Here is a 15,481-nt window from a genome sequence, read left to right on the forward strand (position 1 = left end):
TAGTAATGGTACCACCCTCCTATTCTCTCAGCTGTGTTCAGGAGAAAGAACTTCTCCCTGTTTTCTCCTGTAAGATTTTGGGCATGGAATCAGACAGTTGCCCATCATCCCCGCAACAGGGCAGTAGTTCTACAGTTTTCTCTTCGTTTTCACTTTTGACTTCCTGGGAACCCTTGGGCTAGAACAGGGGTGGGCAATTTTTTTGGCCCGAGGGCCACATCTGGGTATGGAAATTGTATGGTGGGCCATGAATGCTCACAAAATTGGGGGTTGGGGTGCGGTAGGGGGTGAGGGCTCTGGCCGGGGTGGGCTCTGGGGTAGGGTCAAAAATGAGGAGTTCAGGGTATGGGAGGGGACTCGAGGCAGGGGGTTGGGATGCAGGGGGGTGGGGTGAGGGCTCTGGCTGGGGTGCGGGCTCTGGGGTGGGGCTGGGGATGAAGGGTTGGGGCTGCAGGAGGGTGCTCTGGGCTGTGATTGAGGGGTTTGGAGGGCAGGAGGGGGATCAGGCCTGGGGCAGGGGCACGGGATGGGGGCAGGGGGGCAGGCTCCGCGGGCTCTTACCTCAAGCAGCTCCCAGAAGCAGTGGCATGTCGCCCCTCTGACTCCTACGCAGAGGGGTAGCCAGGCGGCTCTGCACACTGCCCTGTCCATAGGCGCCACCCCTGCAGCTCCCATTGGCCACAGTTCCAGGCCAATGGGAGCTGTGGGGTCAGTGCATGGGGCAGGGGCAGCATGTAGAGCCCCTTGGTTGCCCCTATGCATAGGAGCCAGATGGGGGACATGACGTTGCTTCCGGGAGTTGCACAGAGCCAGGGCTGGATAGTTTGCCCACCCCTGGGCTAGAAGAAAGTGAGAAAACACCCTCTCTCTTTTATTTAAAGCTCTCTCCTCACTACCAGGGCCTGCTCTACTAATTGGGCCTACAAGTTTACACTAACTGTGAGTTTAACTGTAAAAAGTGAGTGACGGTTTATAAAACAGGCCAAAATAACCTATAAAAATGATGAGAAAAAGGGAGAAAACGAGACTGAATTAGACCCAACAAAAAGCCCCGCTGATAACTCAAGGACTATGTTAAGATCATGTCTTGTAAACATGAGTGTGGGACTAGAAATCAATGGACAAAAAGTGAACAAAATAAGAAGGGAATGGGCTAGTCTGCCTGTTGCTCCCTTTTGGTGTTCTTAAAGAGAGAAGACTGGGGCAGGGGAAAGAAATTAGCAGAAGCAGCGGTCAGTCAACAACTGCTGGCTGGGTTGGACGAATGGATGAAGAGGCTACTGCTACACTGACTGACTAAAAGATGAGAGAACAGCTCCACCATTATGGCAGCTGCCATCCCAACCATCTGCTGGGAGTACTGTGACCTCTGTGGTGTGGGTTGTCCTGACCAGACTGGGCCAGAGAGGGGCCCAAATGACACTGCCATTTTCACCAGCTTAATTCCAACCACCAGCTGGGATGTGAGAGTCTCACTCCCTCTATCCCATGTGACCTTTTCTTTTCCACCTGACTACTTCCTCTCCCCCCACCCCACCCCCACTTTTCCTTCTATCGGGAATCTGGCTTAACCAGACAAAACTCTCTTTTCTGCAAAACTGATGGTTGCCTGTTACCTGACAGCCAAATAAAAGCAATTCCCTAAGCAGCCCCACGTGGGTACAAGCCTGCCAGGTTTGGGGGGAGAAGGGGCGCTGATAAGACCACATCCTGTATTTTTCCAGTAGTGAGGTTTCAAATAAGAATTAACACCAGAGACAGAAGCTGGATTTTCTCCCTTTGCTGGTCTTTTCCCCCCTCTTGTGCATGTTTGTCTTCTAGGGAACAGGATTGGACTTAACAAAAACAGCAACAACTCCCACCCATTTCAATGCACTTATTCTTTTCCCCCAGATAGACAGTTATTACCTTCTAAGAGACTGCTAAATAAAGAGGGGTTTGTTCTAAAAACTCTCCATCCCAAAGGAAAGAGGAAAGGGGATGCTGTTCAAGTGACAGTCTTACTTCATACTTTACATTTCAACTGTTTTTCTTCATTACTGTATCTTATCTTTCATATATTCATAGAATATTAGGGTTGGAAGAAACCTCAGGAGGTCACCTAGTACAACCCCCTGCTCAAAGCAGGACTAACAACAACTAAATCATCCCAGCCAGGGCTTCGTCAAGCCGGGCCTTAAAAACCTCTAAGGATGGAGATTCCACCTCCTCCCTAGGTAACCCATTTCAGTGCTTCACCACCCTCCTACTGAAATAGTGTTTCCTAATATCCAACCTAGACCTCCCCCACTGCAACTTGAGACCATTGCTTCTTGTTCTGTCATATGCCACCACTGAGAACAGCCTAGCTTCATCCTCTTTGGAACCCCCCTTCAAGTAGTTGAAGGCTGCTATCAAATCCCCCCCCCTCACTCTTCTCTTCTGCAGACTAAATAACCCTAGTTCCCTCAGCTTCTGCTCATAAGTCATGTGCCCCAGCCCACTAATCATTTCTGTTGCCCTCTGCAGGACTCTCTCCAATTTGTCCACATCACTTCTGTAGTGGGGGCCCAAAACTCCAGATGTAGCCTCACCAGTGCCAAATAGAGAGGAATAATCACTTCCCTCAATCTGCTGGCAATGCTCCTACTAATACAGCCCAATATGCCATTGGCCTTCTTTGCAACAGGAGCACACTGCTGACTCATATCCAGCTTCTTGTCCACTGTAATCCCCAGATCCTTTTCTGAAGAATTGCTGCTTAGCCAGTCAGTCTCCAGCCTGTAGTGGTGCATGGGATTCTTCCTTCGTAAGTGCAGGACTCTGCACTTGTCCTTGTTGAACCTCATCAGATTTCTTTTGGCCCAATCCTCCAATTTGTCTAGGTCACTCTGGACCCTATTCCTAACCTCCAGCATATCTACCCCCTCCCCCCATTTTAGTGTCATCTGAGAACTTGCTGAGGGTGCAATTCATCCCATCATCCAGATAATTAATAAAGATGTTGAACAAAACCAGCCCCAGGACCAATCCCTGGGGCATTCTGCTTGATACCAGCTGCTAACTAGACATCGAGCCGTTGATCACTACCCATTGAGCCCAACAATCTAGCCAGCTTTCTATCCACCTTCATACAAGGTTAAAAAGGAGTTTAATGGTCTCTTTGCCATGGTGTAAAACAAGCTGAGGTCTCTCTCTACTAAACCTTGTTTGAAACGTTTTGATGTTGATGGTGACAGGGTATGTGAAGGCTTTTGGCTCTTTGGGTCCAGGTATTCCATCTAAAGTAACATAACAAGCCTTAGCCCTGGAAGACTGAGACACTCGGTTCTGAAATATCTGACAAGGAAACCTGGGAGGCAGAGAAGGAAACACCACTTCTATTTCTTTCCCCCCAAAGAGGAGCTGTCAAGTTTAGTTGCTCCTTGTGGTTTGTTCTCCTGCAAGGCCTTTCTGCGGTTAAGGACTTCTGGAACAGTTAATGCTTTGGTCTTCTAGCCAGAGCTGCTGGTCCCTCACTGCTACTTTCAGCAGAGTCAGATTTCTCTTTCACTGGGTGTGAGCTTGAAGGGAATCCCACACCTCCTTTGCCTCTGATCAAGAGTGCGAGGCTCCAGGGATGCATGGAATGGATCTGGGTAAAATCCACACATAAGAGGTGATGTTTTAGGGTATGTCTACACTGCATGGTTACTTATGGCAGCATGTAGAGTACTTACAATGCACGCATCCCACAGCCCAAGTATAAATAGCAGTACAGACTGTGAGGCACTGCTTAGGTGAGTAAAGAAACTCCAGAACTATACGGTATATACCCTACATAGCTCTCTACACGCCCAAGCAGTGCATCCCCTATCTACACTGCTAGTTTTAGCAGTGTAGCGTCCCCTTGCCAGAGCCTTTCACTGCTGGGTGTAGCTACACACTGCAGTGGGGACACAGCTTGCTTTTCACAGTGGTACATAGCTACGCATACCCCATGCCCCACCTGCCAGTGTACACAAGGCTTCAGGGTGAACAAACCCCACACTCAGCTTATATAGCTGTATAATGCCTGGCACAACGAGCCCTTCTCCTTGATCGGGCACCCTAGAACTACTGCAGTACAAACAGGCTCTTGCTTGGGAGGACCTAGATCTACAACCAGAGTCAACAAATTTATTTCTGCCGCCTTAAACAGCAAGGAAGGCTGGAGACCCAGGGCAGAATCTATGGACCTGAGAGAAAGCCTTATTCATAAGGTGAACAACTGGACACACGATTTTGTACAGACAAATCCTGCATTTGCTCAGGCAAACCTGCCAGTGCATGTTCAGATTAGCAGTCATGTTGAGGAGCCTTTCAAAAGTTTACCACCATGTAACTACAGAGTGACTAGCCCATGCTGAAAAGTATCCCTGCACCAAAGGGTCTACTCATTATTCCTTCCTTGGCAAGTCACCCATATGAAAATGCAGACTCAGATACAAAGGTCTATATGCTTTGCATATACATAAATTAAGGTGAACTGCATCTTGTACTAACTAGAGTTATCTATTCAGGAAAAAAAATAAGACTGCAATTGCCAGCCTTAAAGAGGTCAAAAAGGGTGATTCAGCTGTCCAAAAAAAATTTGAGCCAATAATGAAACAGATAATTAAATTGGTTTGCCTTCTAGTTTTCCCCTTTATGGAGGAAGACATCCCCCACACACTGGTGGTGAGGGATGATTTCAGATAGACAAACCCAGCCCGGGACATACACCCAAATAGGCAGTCTTCTTCTTTCTATGGGAGGGTACCTTGTGCCCTTCTCCTAACCAGAGATGGAGAAGCTGTTGTTCTCTCCCAGCACTATCCAGCTCCCATTGTGTCCTCTAGCACCTCCCTCCCCAGGCTCCTGCTCCATCTCAGTCTCCTACCCAATATCCCCCCTCCCATTTCATCACCTCCTCTACCATCTGCTGCCCCCTAATATCCTCCTTCCCTTTCCCCTCACTCTCCCCCATTCCCCTCACTCTCCCCCCATTCCCCTGTCTCCAACATTCTCCCTCCCTTCTCCCCAGTTTCCCAGCACCCTCCCCACACACACACACTTTCCCCAGTTTATGAGTCAACATTCTCTCCCACAGAAAAACAGGTTCTAGTGCTCACGAGCTGTATATGAGCCAGGGCTGAGTACACAACAGTTACTGCTGTGCAATTTTCTACACAGTTAATGTACCCACAGACTCTGACTCATTGCCTTGCAAAATGTTTTGGAATGCCATGGCTATGGGCGGAAGGTGGTACCGTACAGAAATCAAACCCCATCTCTTCCACTCTGCAGCTGTTTCTGAAAGCCAACCTCTTCCTGGCAGTGTGCTGTGCCTCATAAGAATGTGAGTTGAGTGGAGGCTGATGCCATCTGAGAGTGAGTAGGCAAAAGAGCCATGCACAGAGCAAATTTACAGCAGAGGGGTTAGATCATTGACTGGAAAGATGACAAGTAGTTCCTAACCTGCCCCTGCTGTGCATGTCATGGCTAGGGATTTCTGGTGGGTTTGAAACAGGAGAGGGAGAGTAGGTGGAGTGACTTTCTACTGGGGAGTCTGGCTCAGAGAATGGCCTTGCCCAGCCGTCCAAGTGTAATTTAACCCTTGCCATATCACACTGAGGTGCCCGCTCAACGTTCCTGCCTTTGGAAGGGAGGCTGGTGGTTCACAGATCAGACACTGCTGGGATAGAGAAGTGCGATTGGCTGTATATATTCAATGAAATGTGAAATTTGGGTTATTCATAGATGCTAAAACTAGAAAGTGCCACTATGATTTAGGCTGTGTCTACACTAGCACTTTTGTAGGCAAAACTTTTGCCCATCAGGGGTGTGAAAAAACACACCCCTGACTAACATAAGTTTCACCGACAAAAGCACCGTTGTGGACAGCTCTCCCACCAACACAGCTACTGCTGCTTCATTGCAGGGTGGTTTAATTATGCCAGCAGGAGAGCTCTCTCCCATACAGTGGCTACACAGGAGATCTTACAGCGGCTCAGCTGCAGCAGTACAGCTGTAAGATCCGTAGAATAGACATAGCATTAATCTGACATCCTGCATAATACAGGCCATAGAACTCCCCCAAAAACACTTCCTGTGTGTGTAAAGATGGTGGTGAGTATTTTTGCTGATGCTGTTTGGCGAGTATTTTTGTCGTGGGTGAAAGGCAGTCTTCACCATGTAGAAAGGACTTGGGAGTTTTTAAAATCAGCACTTCTTGAAAATGACTGTGAGTCCTGCAAGACCTGATAAACACGCAAAGAGCCAGCAATTTGACACATCCACTTACCCCTGAAGGAGGGTTTGCAGTCCAGCCCAGCTCAGCTGTAGCCGTCCGGGTATCCATCAAGGTTTCTGAGGAGCACACACAAGAGGATCAAAACAAAATGAGTTACTAGGGACTCCAGATAATAGACTGAAATTACAAACACACTGCAAATGTATTCGGTATCTGATTCGGCACTCGTAATGACTAGCACTCTCTTTGGCTTTGATGGTGCAGGATCAGGTCCTGGGAGCTCTTCCAAAATAATGCAGTGGATCCCCTGTTACACTGAACAATTTCTGAAGCCCACATTCTTAATGCAATCTATGCCAGCAGCGAGACTCTCCTGTTTCTCCAGCAAGACTCCCATAGAAATCAATTGGATTTATTTCAGCATAAAGCCTCAAGACCCTGGCCTACAAGTGAGTGATTCACAAGTGCCCCCTTAGACTACAATGATGCATGTGACTCTGCATTGTGACAGCCCTGAAACAGGAAAATAATGTTACCCATAAAAATGGTTGTGTGGAGTTGTAAAAAGGTACCTATATTAAGGCCTGGATAAAAAGCACTAACTCCTAGCTGCAGATTTCATTTTGCTCCTTGAATTGTTACAAAACAGGACAAGTCCAGGGATGGGGGAAGTGAGGGGGGGTCTCAACTTCAGTGACAGATACAATTTCTGCTCCCAGTGATCAAGAGATTGAGCATGGCCAGTTCTGCAGTCCTGGTATGAAGTCGCTGACAGCTGGGTGCTTTGATCAACAGCATTGGATGTCCTGTTTTATGGACTGGCAGCTGTTCCATGTACCAAGTTGTTGCATACATTCATTATCCCCGTCACGGGAGCAGGGAGTCAGATCAATGAATAGTAAGTAATATCACTGCAGTAGGATTTCTGTTTTGGTTTTTGGGGGGGAGGATTATTGCAAAACATTAAGATGCAATACAGCTAATATTTTCCCTGCCCTCCTTTTATAAGAAAAAAAACTACAACATATACAGACAGATGGGGAAAATCTTCCAGGTTGTATTTATTTGTTTTCAGTAAGGCAGGCACAGAGATTAATTTGCTTGGCTCCTGCATCTCTACCAAATGCGAAAGAAATTTGTCACTCATGTCTGGTCTAGCTGACTGTCTGTCCATCCCCAATCCTATAAATGTTGGTGTTTTCCTTTACAGCCCAGATATCACCTGGGTGCCTAAAAAGGCAGCACTTTTGTCCCAAGAAAGTTACTACTGCAATGTAGTAGGAAAGTGAGGAAATGAATGCTGGAAAGATAAACATGTGGTGCTGGAAAGATAAACAGCTGGGAAATAAAATCAGTACAACTAAAAGAATATAGTAAATGCTGCCAAACTGTTGTGTTTAATTCCTCCATCAACATTCCAGAAATCACAAGTGGGAAATGAGGAACCCCTATTAGTCTTTCCACCCATCCTTTGCCACTACGCAGGGACATAGGGCTAGAGGACTTCTACCAGGACCCTCCACCCAGTTTCTCTTGATTAATGTTCTACATTCTTTCTTTAATCAGCAGCATTGGCTAGAAGCATTTGACATGGCTCCTTCAGAGACTGAAGTGGGGTTTAGCAGCAGAGATGAGGCATTCCACCTCCATTTAGAGTATAAACAGGGTTCAAAAGTTAGTGGGGAAAATCTAAAATTCTCACCAGTATTAGGACTCTCCTTGTAACTATTGCTCTACGATATTTACATAGCCCTTCACCACAATATCGGCATGCTTCACACTCTTCGGGTCTTGTTCCTCACAACCGCCTGTGAGGTAGGAAAGTGCTATTACCCTGACTTCACAGGTGAGGAACTGAGCACAGAGAGGCTAAGTGACTTAACCAGGCCACACAGCAGTCTGTGGAAGAGCAGAGAATTAAACCTGGGTCTCCTACACCTGACACTAGCGACCTAAACACTGGCCCATCCTTGCTGTCCCTGTGGGAGTACGACATTGGCTGTGGCCCTGCCACTCACCTTCCATATGTCCTCCATCTACTTAAATAAGGAAAGAAGTGGACACTGTCAAATCACAGAAGTTTCCTCCCTTTGGGCCTTCCCTGGCAAACCCAAGAGCTATAGCTGTTAGCAGCCTTACAAAAAAATCCACCTTTAAAATGGCATGAGTCATGGTGACGTTATGAGACATCTGGAAAATGGGAGACATGCAACAACACTGAAAGGGGGGTGGCAATCAGCACCAAGAATGGGGAGTGGGAACCACCACCTCACACAGGCCTACTTGGGGCAGTGATGGGGAGACAAGAACAGGAGGTGTAACAGTGAGGAAGGCAACACCATTAGAGAGAAAGGGGGGGGGGAAGAGAGCGCTCCGGGAAGTGGGCCATGAGAAACAATGTTGGGAGAGAGACAGAGAGCGGGGAAGGGAGCCTAGAAAACTGAAGGTAAACGTATGTCTGTAGGGCCACATTCAGATCCTCTTTCTCAAGCTGGGAAGCACCTTACTCTATCAATAGTCCCTCTGAAGTCATGAGGCTGCTCAAGTAGCAGAGCGCTGTTTTACATGGGGGCGGGGCGGCGCGGCGCAGGGCGAGAGATGGCTTTGTAGTTAAGGCGCTGCTGTGGGACCCAGGTGACTTGGTTCAGTTCCTGGCTTCTGTAACTGGGCAAGTAACTTCACTGCTGTGACTCAGTTGAGTACCTGTAAAATGAAGACACTGCTCCCTTCTTCCTCTTCTTTGAATAAGCAAGAGACAGAGAGACTAAGGTCTTCAGAGTAGAGCCCGTTTGTTTGTGTGTGCGCAATGTTTCGCACAATAGGGCCTTCTGGCACTATTGCAATAGAAACACCACCATTCAAACAGGGAAGGGTATCGGAATCTGGCCCATAAGGGGTAACAAGAGCATGAAAAGGAAAAAAGGAGAGATTTTTAAGAGGCTGAAGCATTAGGGTTAATAACAGCCAACAAAAAGGAATGAAGAAAGACATATCAAGATGTAAAAGAAAGAGTGAGAAATAGAAAAGGGAAGAAGAGAAATGCAAGGGGATTCGAGTCATTTGTTTTTAGAAACTCAGCTTCATTCAACACATCTGGGCCATAGTGTAATTTTTGTCACAAACAATAGTGGAGGACTGTGCTGCGATCCCTCTCAGCACACTTCCATTCACTCGCCTCCCCCGAGAAATGCCACTTGAGTATTTGGCAGCTACAGAACCTGGGCTTCCAAGCTCCTTATGTGTATCTGTTAACTCCAATAAATATGCAGTGCCACCAGCCTTAGTCCTTAAACACACTTTGTTATATACACAGCTCATCCTTAAGCCCTTCTACAAAGAGGGTTCTTAGTCGAGGCAGGCCCTCTATTGGGCAATCACCACAAATCTGATTTCCTTCCTTGCACACATACCTCTAGAAGGACTGTCATATACCTCATTAAGAAGCCATTAATCCTTACTGGAGTCCTTCAAAGAAACAGGTTGACATGCCAGTGCATACGTTAACATGCCAAAGTGATAACTCATGACCACAGATCTCTCGCCTTCCAAGCAGAGAACTCTGCCTACCTCGGCACTTCTCACTGTAGTATCTGTGCTTCAGAATTAGGGGCTTTTATCTTCAGAGCAGCCCTGTGAGATAGGGAGGTATGAGCCCCATTTTACAGATGGGCAATGTAGGCATAGGCTGGATTAAAATTCCTTGCCCAAGGTCATACAGGAAGTCTGTGGCTGAGCTGTGAATTGAACTCTGGTCTCCTGAGCCTCTATCCACTAGTTCAACCTCCCAACTCTGCAATAACTAAGGAAATGAACAACCACCACCTCATGTCAGCAAAGATTGTTCTAGTTTACCCATAATTCATCTCTTTCTTTAATATATAGGCTTGCTGTGTTCAATTACAGGAAAGGCACTTTTAACAAGTGTTTATTTAGAAAAGATTTTCACTCCATCATCTCTCTTCCTGTACATCAGTTCAGTGCACTTATAACTTGCTTCCCTGGAGTGCTTTTCTTGGCTGCGCTCTGACACCAGGAATGTACTTTTGATAACTTCAGCCAGTAAGGTGCTTCCTTTGCACTGATTTCTGTAGTTCCCTGGCTGTTGTAACTTGGCAGTGTTCTGTGCCGTTCAGAGCAGTTGACTCGTGAAGTTAGGAAAAAAAATCCCTGTTAACAAATATGTTTTGCCCATCAAGTCTGCAGTGACAAGAGGGAGGTTTGCATCCTCTTCCTCTGAGCTCGACTTTCTTATCTATGCCGCGGTGCATGACTGCGAGACACGAGGGGATTAGTGTTAGCAGCAGCAGCCGCCTGTCACACAGCTCTGCTCTAACATGACAAATGAGTGTTTGGTTCTATTACTGCAGGGTTCTTTCCTTTAGTCTCCTCAGTCCTATTCATTCATGGCGGATGAAAAGCTCCTGCAGACAGTGGATTAGAGGCTGACCTCTAGCAGGCCTTGACAAGAGATTTGGGGGTGGGGGGATGTTACCTGGTCACAGGTCACACATGTGGCAAATTACACAGCTCTGAGCTTGAAAAACCCACAGCTGTGGAATATTTAACTGGGGTTGGGGTGAAGTTTCCAAGTGACGAGGGTTCCCTTGTGGTGACCAAACTCAGTTCTGGAGGGGACAGTCTTTTCTGCCTGTTCCAGGGCATAGCTTGGGGTAGAGAGAGGGCAGAGTCTCCTTAACCCGCCCCTTCTTTTCTACATGCATAACTCCTAGGACAGGAGCATCTGCTTACTGAAGAGACATCCAACAGCCCCATGCTCAGTGGATGAGTTGTTTGCTCTCAGCAAGAAGTGATGCAGCAGCCGAGGCTCATTGCTGGGACAACAGCTTTGCTAAGCATGCTGAGAGGCCAAATGTTCCATGTGGAAGCCCTAGAGTTTGACAGATTGCAGCCCGGCCCTTTCTTCCATTCCTGACCCCAATGTCACACACATATGATCCTGCCAACTGACCATTTTCAGATCCACTCACCTTGCTAAGATTGCCCATAGTCCAACAGTCTGTTACTTTACCTGGCAGCACAGTAATAGGGGCAGTGCCATTTAGAGGGGAAAGGGCACAGATTCCTCCCCTCCGCCAGACCCCCCCCCCCCACCAGCAGGGGTAGGCTGCCCCCTCAGCCCATGAACCACTACACCTACCCCCTCCAAGTCTGAGTGGCATTGCGACTTGGCACAAACCTGAGCAGCACGGTGGCCCTGCACACCAGGTCACAATACCACTCACTTAGAATTTCGCTTGGCCAATCCTATTCCCCATTCCTCTCCTCTCTTCCCCAACCCTCTTCCCCCACGTCATGAGGAAGGGATATCTGGCCACTCAGGTTTGGCTCGGCCAAAGCATGGTCAGGCCATGGCCTACAACTAGAGGGTCTATAGAACTGAAGCAGGCCCCCAAAAGGTCATGAGGTTAACACCACACAACTTTGGAGTTCTTTTTGTCTCCTGATGTCTCACCCTTCAAGGTTCACATTTTCAAGCTTTTCTCCACAACCACAAGGGCTAGAAACTTACACTTATTTTCAGTGAAAGCCGAGATTCTCACATAATAATGCGACATCCAGAGCTAGCATTTTAGGGAAATGATTATCATGCAATTTAAGTGCAGGAGCGGGAAACACTGGAATTGAGAGCTGAATTCTCTCTCCGGGCCATGTCCAGACTAGGAAAAGTGGTCATGTCTGAAGAGGTGTCAGTTAACATGTTTTTACAAACATGGTTTTACACAGAACTCAGCTAGCATAGCCAGGGAAAATCATGGTGTGACGTTGCACCCCATAAGGCTTTATGGAAACATGCTTATGAATGTATATATGACATAACTGGAATATGTTTTATGCTACATATGCCATGTAACATATCTCTGTAAAGATTATGATCTATTGAATACGTTCCTTCTGTTTGTATGCATGTATCATTTTTGAACTTGAAGTTAAGAATATTGGCTGTGTACTTGCTTGATTTCTAAGTAGCCTTAGTACAGCATTTGGTCAGCTTCTTGAGAAAGGAATGTGCAAATTAAGTGCCCAATCAAGAAACACTTAAAGGACAATCGGCAAAGAGTTCTGTGGCACCTTATAGACTAACAAACGTATTGGAGCATGAACTTTAGTGGGTGAATACATGCATCCAACGAAGTGGGTATTCACCCACGAAAGCTCATGCTCCAATACGTTTGTTAGTCTATAAGGTGCCACAGAACTCTTTGCTGCTTTTACAGATCCAGACTAACATGGCTACCCCTCTGATACTTAAAGGACAATGAATCTTATAAGGCTCTAATCCACATAAGATGTCTGCCTGAGGACGTTCAAGGTAGCATGTAAGCAATGGCTGATGCCTGTAAAAACTGAGTCATGCATGGACATGTGACTTGCCCATGTGACTTCAAAACTCCATCTTGGAGCTAGACTTTGCATAGGAGAGAGGAGGGTGTCTCCACCCACAAGAGAAAGTCTATTTAAGCCCATGGGAGACCCCTCCATTTTGTCTTCAGCTGGCTAAAGAGATAGCCTCTCCACCCCTAAGGATACCTGAAAGAAACTGGAACAAAGGACAGTAACTACGAGGAGTGTGAGTGATTGCTGGACCCAGACTAGGAGACTAGTCTGTAAAAGGAAACTTACTGGATGAGGTTTTTATCTGTATTCAGTTTTCTTAGACGTAGACTTGCGTGTTCTATTTTATTTTGCTTGGTAATTCACTTTGTTCTGTCTGTTACTACTTGGAACCACTTAAATCCTACTTTCTGTATTTAATAAAATCACTTTTTACTTATTAATTAACCCAGAATATGTATAATGTATGTAATACCTGGGGGGGGGCAAACAGCTGTGCATATCTCTCTATCAGTGTTATGGAGGGTAAACAATTTATGAGTTTACCCTGCATAAGCTTTCTACAGGGCAAAACGGATTTATTTGGGGTTTGGACCCCATTGGGAGTTGGGCATCTGAGTGTTAAAGACAGGAACACTTCTCAAGTTGCTTTCAGTTAAGTCTGCAGCTTTGGGGTATATGTTTCAGACCCTGGCTCTGTGTTGGAGCAGGCTGGCATGTCTGGCTCAACAAGACAGAGTGCTGGAGTCCCAAGCTGGCAGGGAAAGCAGAGGCAGAAGTAGTTCTTGGCACATCAGTTGGCAGCCCCCAGGGGGTTTCTGTGATCCAACCCATCACACATGGTTAACATCTTAGCTGCTAGTGGTTCATCTTACACCCCATATACACATGACATGAAGTCATGTTAGTGAACACTATTTCAAAACACACCATTTTTCTAGCATACGCATAGCCTCACCGTTGATAGTGAGATAAACATGTCATTGCATCTTGTTGTGAGCAGAAGGCTCCTCAGTTTAAAAGTGGTCCAATGTGATTCAAAAGGGGAGGATGTATCACTTGGCTTGTGCAACTGAGCATTGTTAAGTACCAAACGATCCTTTCTTGATGGACTTGTTCTTATGTCTAAATAATCTTTTTGTTGTTACATCATAGAGTCTCTGGCCTAAAATTTAATGGTACAGTCCACCTCAGATTTTGTTCTTGACTCCCACCTACAAAAAAGTTATTTTACAGAACTTTCTATTTACTGTATTTTGCAAGAGCTCCACAATCAAGGAAAGTGTTTCAAAAGCAGCATTTCAAAATCTCTCTCAGCTCCATGCCCTCTTGAGCTAACCCAAGTCCTCTGACTCAGAAGGCCCAGGACTCTAAAAAGTTCTTTACAGAAGTCATACTGCTATCAAGCATTCTGAAGTCAGTTTGAAATTTGAAAGGGTCTCAGGTGTTCGTTCTTGGACTGTGTCACTCTCAGCATTTCAGGGGCTTCTACATAGGCTTCCTGCACCAACAGAGTCCATCACTTCATGTGCCTAAACACAGGGGGTAAGGTTCTAACTGCAGTCTGGTTAGTTTAGGGTTACATTTTAAGCACTGACACTAGATATTCTAAAGGGCTCAGCTCCCATTTATGCACTTGAACAAGGGCAGATTTTCAGAAGTGCTCAGTAGACAACAGCTCCCACTGTAACACATTGTAAAAATCTGGCCCTCTCTCAGGACCCAGCATGCTGAGCTCTCCCAAGAAGCTGCCCATTTATTTTTGTTGCCTAAAGAGGGGCTAAGTTCTTGTGAAAATCAGGCACTATGTTTTAGCATCAGAGTGACAGGCAGTGCAGAATCCTTTGTAAGCGACCTGATGGCTTGTTGAGCCAAAGAGCTCATTGTTTATCCTTGAATAAGACAGAAGCCATCCACCCCTTATGGACACCAGCTAGGGTGACCAGATGGCCCCATTTTATAGGGACAGTCCCAATATTTGGGGCTTTTTTTTATATGGAGTCCTACTACCCCTCAGCCCGTCCCGATTTTTCACACTTGCTATCTGGTCATCCTAACACCAGCACACTCAATACTGTCACCTGAAAGGTATAACTGAGGACATATAACCAAGTAGCCTAAATTTTCATCCAGGCTGATGATTGGCCTCCCTTTAAATGAATCCAAATGTCCATTATATTTGTGCCCATATCTGTGGGCTCAAATCAGCGTATTTACACCTCAGACTACCTGAAGAGCCTACATAGTAAGACAGACTCAGACTCTATACACACCACTCAGATCTGCAAAGTGATAGGCTCTGTATTGCCACAGACTGCAAAGAGGCATGGAAGAGTTGTGTACCAAGCCGATGAGTATGCTGGTCTCTGCAGGAGGCATGAGAGAATTCTCTACCAGCTAAGCCACCTCAGTGGTATGCCCAGACAATACATATACCACCAGGACAATCAATCACTCAGGAGAAGAGCGGGTGGAAAGGCGGTCGGTCAGCGGCTAGTGTAAAAATTACTTTTCTCAGCTTGCTAATGAAGGGATTACAGTGGATCACAGCCTGAGCATCATCAATCAGACACAAAGCCTCAAAGTCATCTCCCTTTCCTGTCCCAAGTCATTTTAACTCTCCCTTGTTCTTCCATCTTCTCTTTTGTGTTTCTCCCTGTCTTGCAGTATAATTCCACATACTCCCCACCCCCATCTCTCCTACTCTTTGGTCCTCCTTTCCCTTTCGGTCTCCTTAGCCTCATCTGTTCTCTCTTCTTGCCTTAGGTCACTCTCTCTCTCTCTTTCTCCATATATATTTTTTTCTTTATGCACATCTAGTAACTGTCTGAGTTGTTAACAGCAAATGCAAGTCAGCATATAGTCCCATTAACAGCAAAATTAGTGTCAGAAGAC

The 15,481-nt window shown here is 46.4% G+C and overlaps 1 protein-coding gene across 5 annotated transcripts in view; it reads right to left on the minus strand.

Annotated features, from left to right (window-relative positions):
* Positions 1–15,481, minus strand: part of EPHB1 (EPH receptor B1) — a 393,781-nt gene that overhangs the window by 218,080 nt on the left and 160,220 nt on the right. For all 5 annotated transcript variants that reach the window (XM_039489198.1, XM_039489199.1, XM_039489197.1 and 2 more), the window contains exon 2: positions 6,284–6,348. In XM_039489198.1, the coding sequence (XP_039345132.1) occupies positions 6,284–6,348 (65 nt within the window). The remainder of the gene's footprint in view (positions 1–6,283; positions 6,349–15,481) is intronic.

Source organism: Mauremys reevesii, linkage group 9 (assembly GCF_016161935.1).
Source record: "Mauremys reevesii isolate NIE-2019 linkage group 9, ASM1616193v1, whole genome shotgun sequence".
NCBI classification, from domain to species: Eukaryota; Metazoa; Chordata; order Testudines; family Geoemydidae; genus Mauremys; species Mauremys reevesii.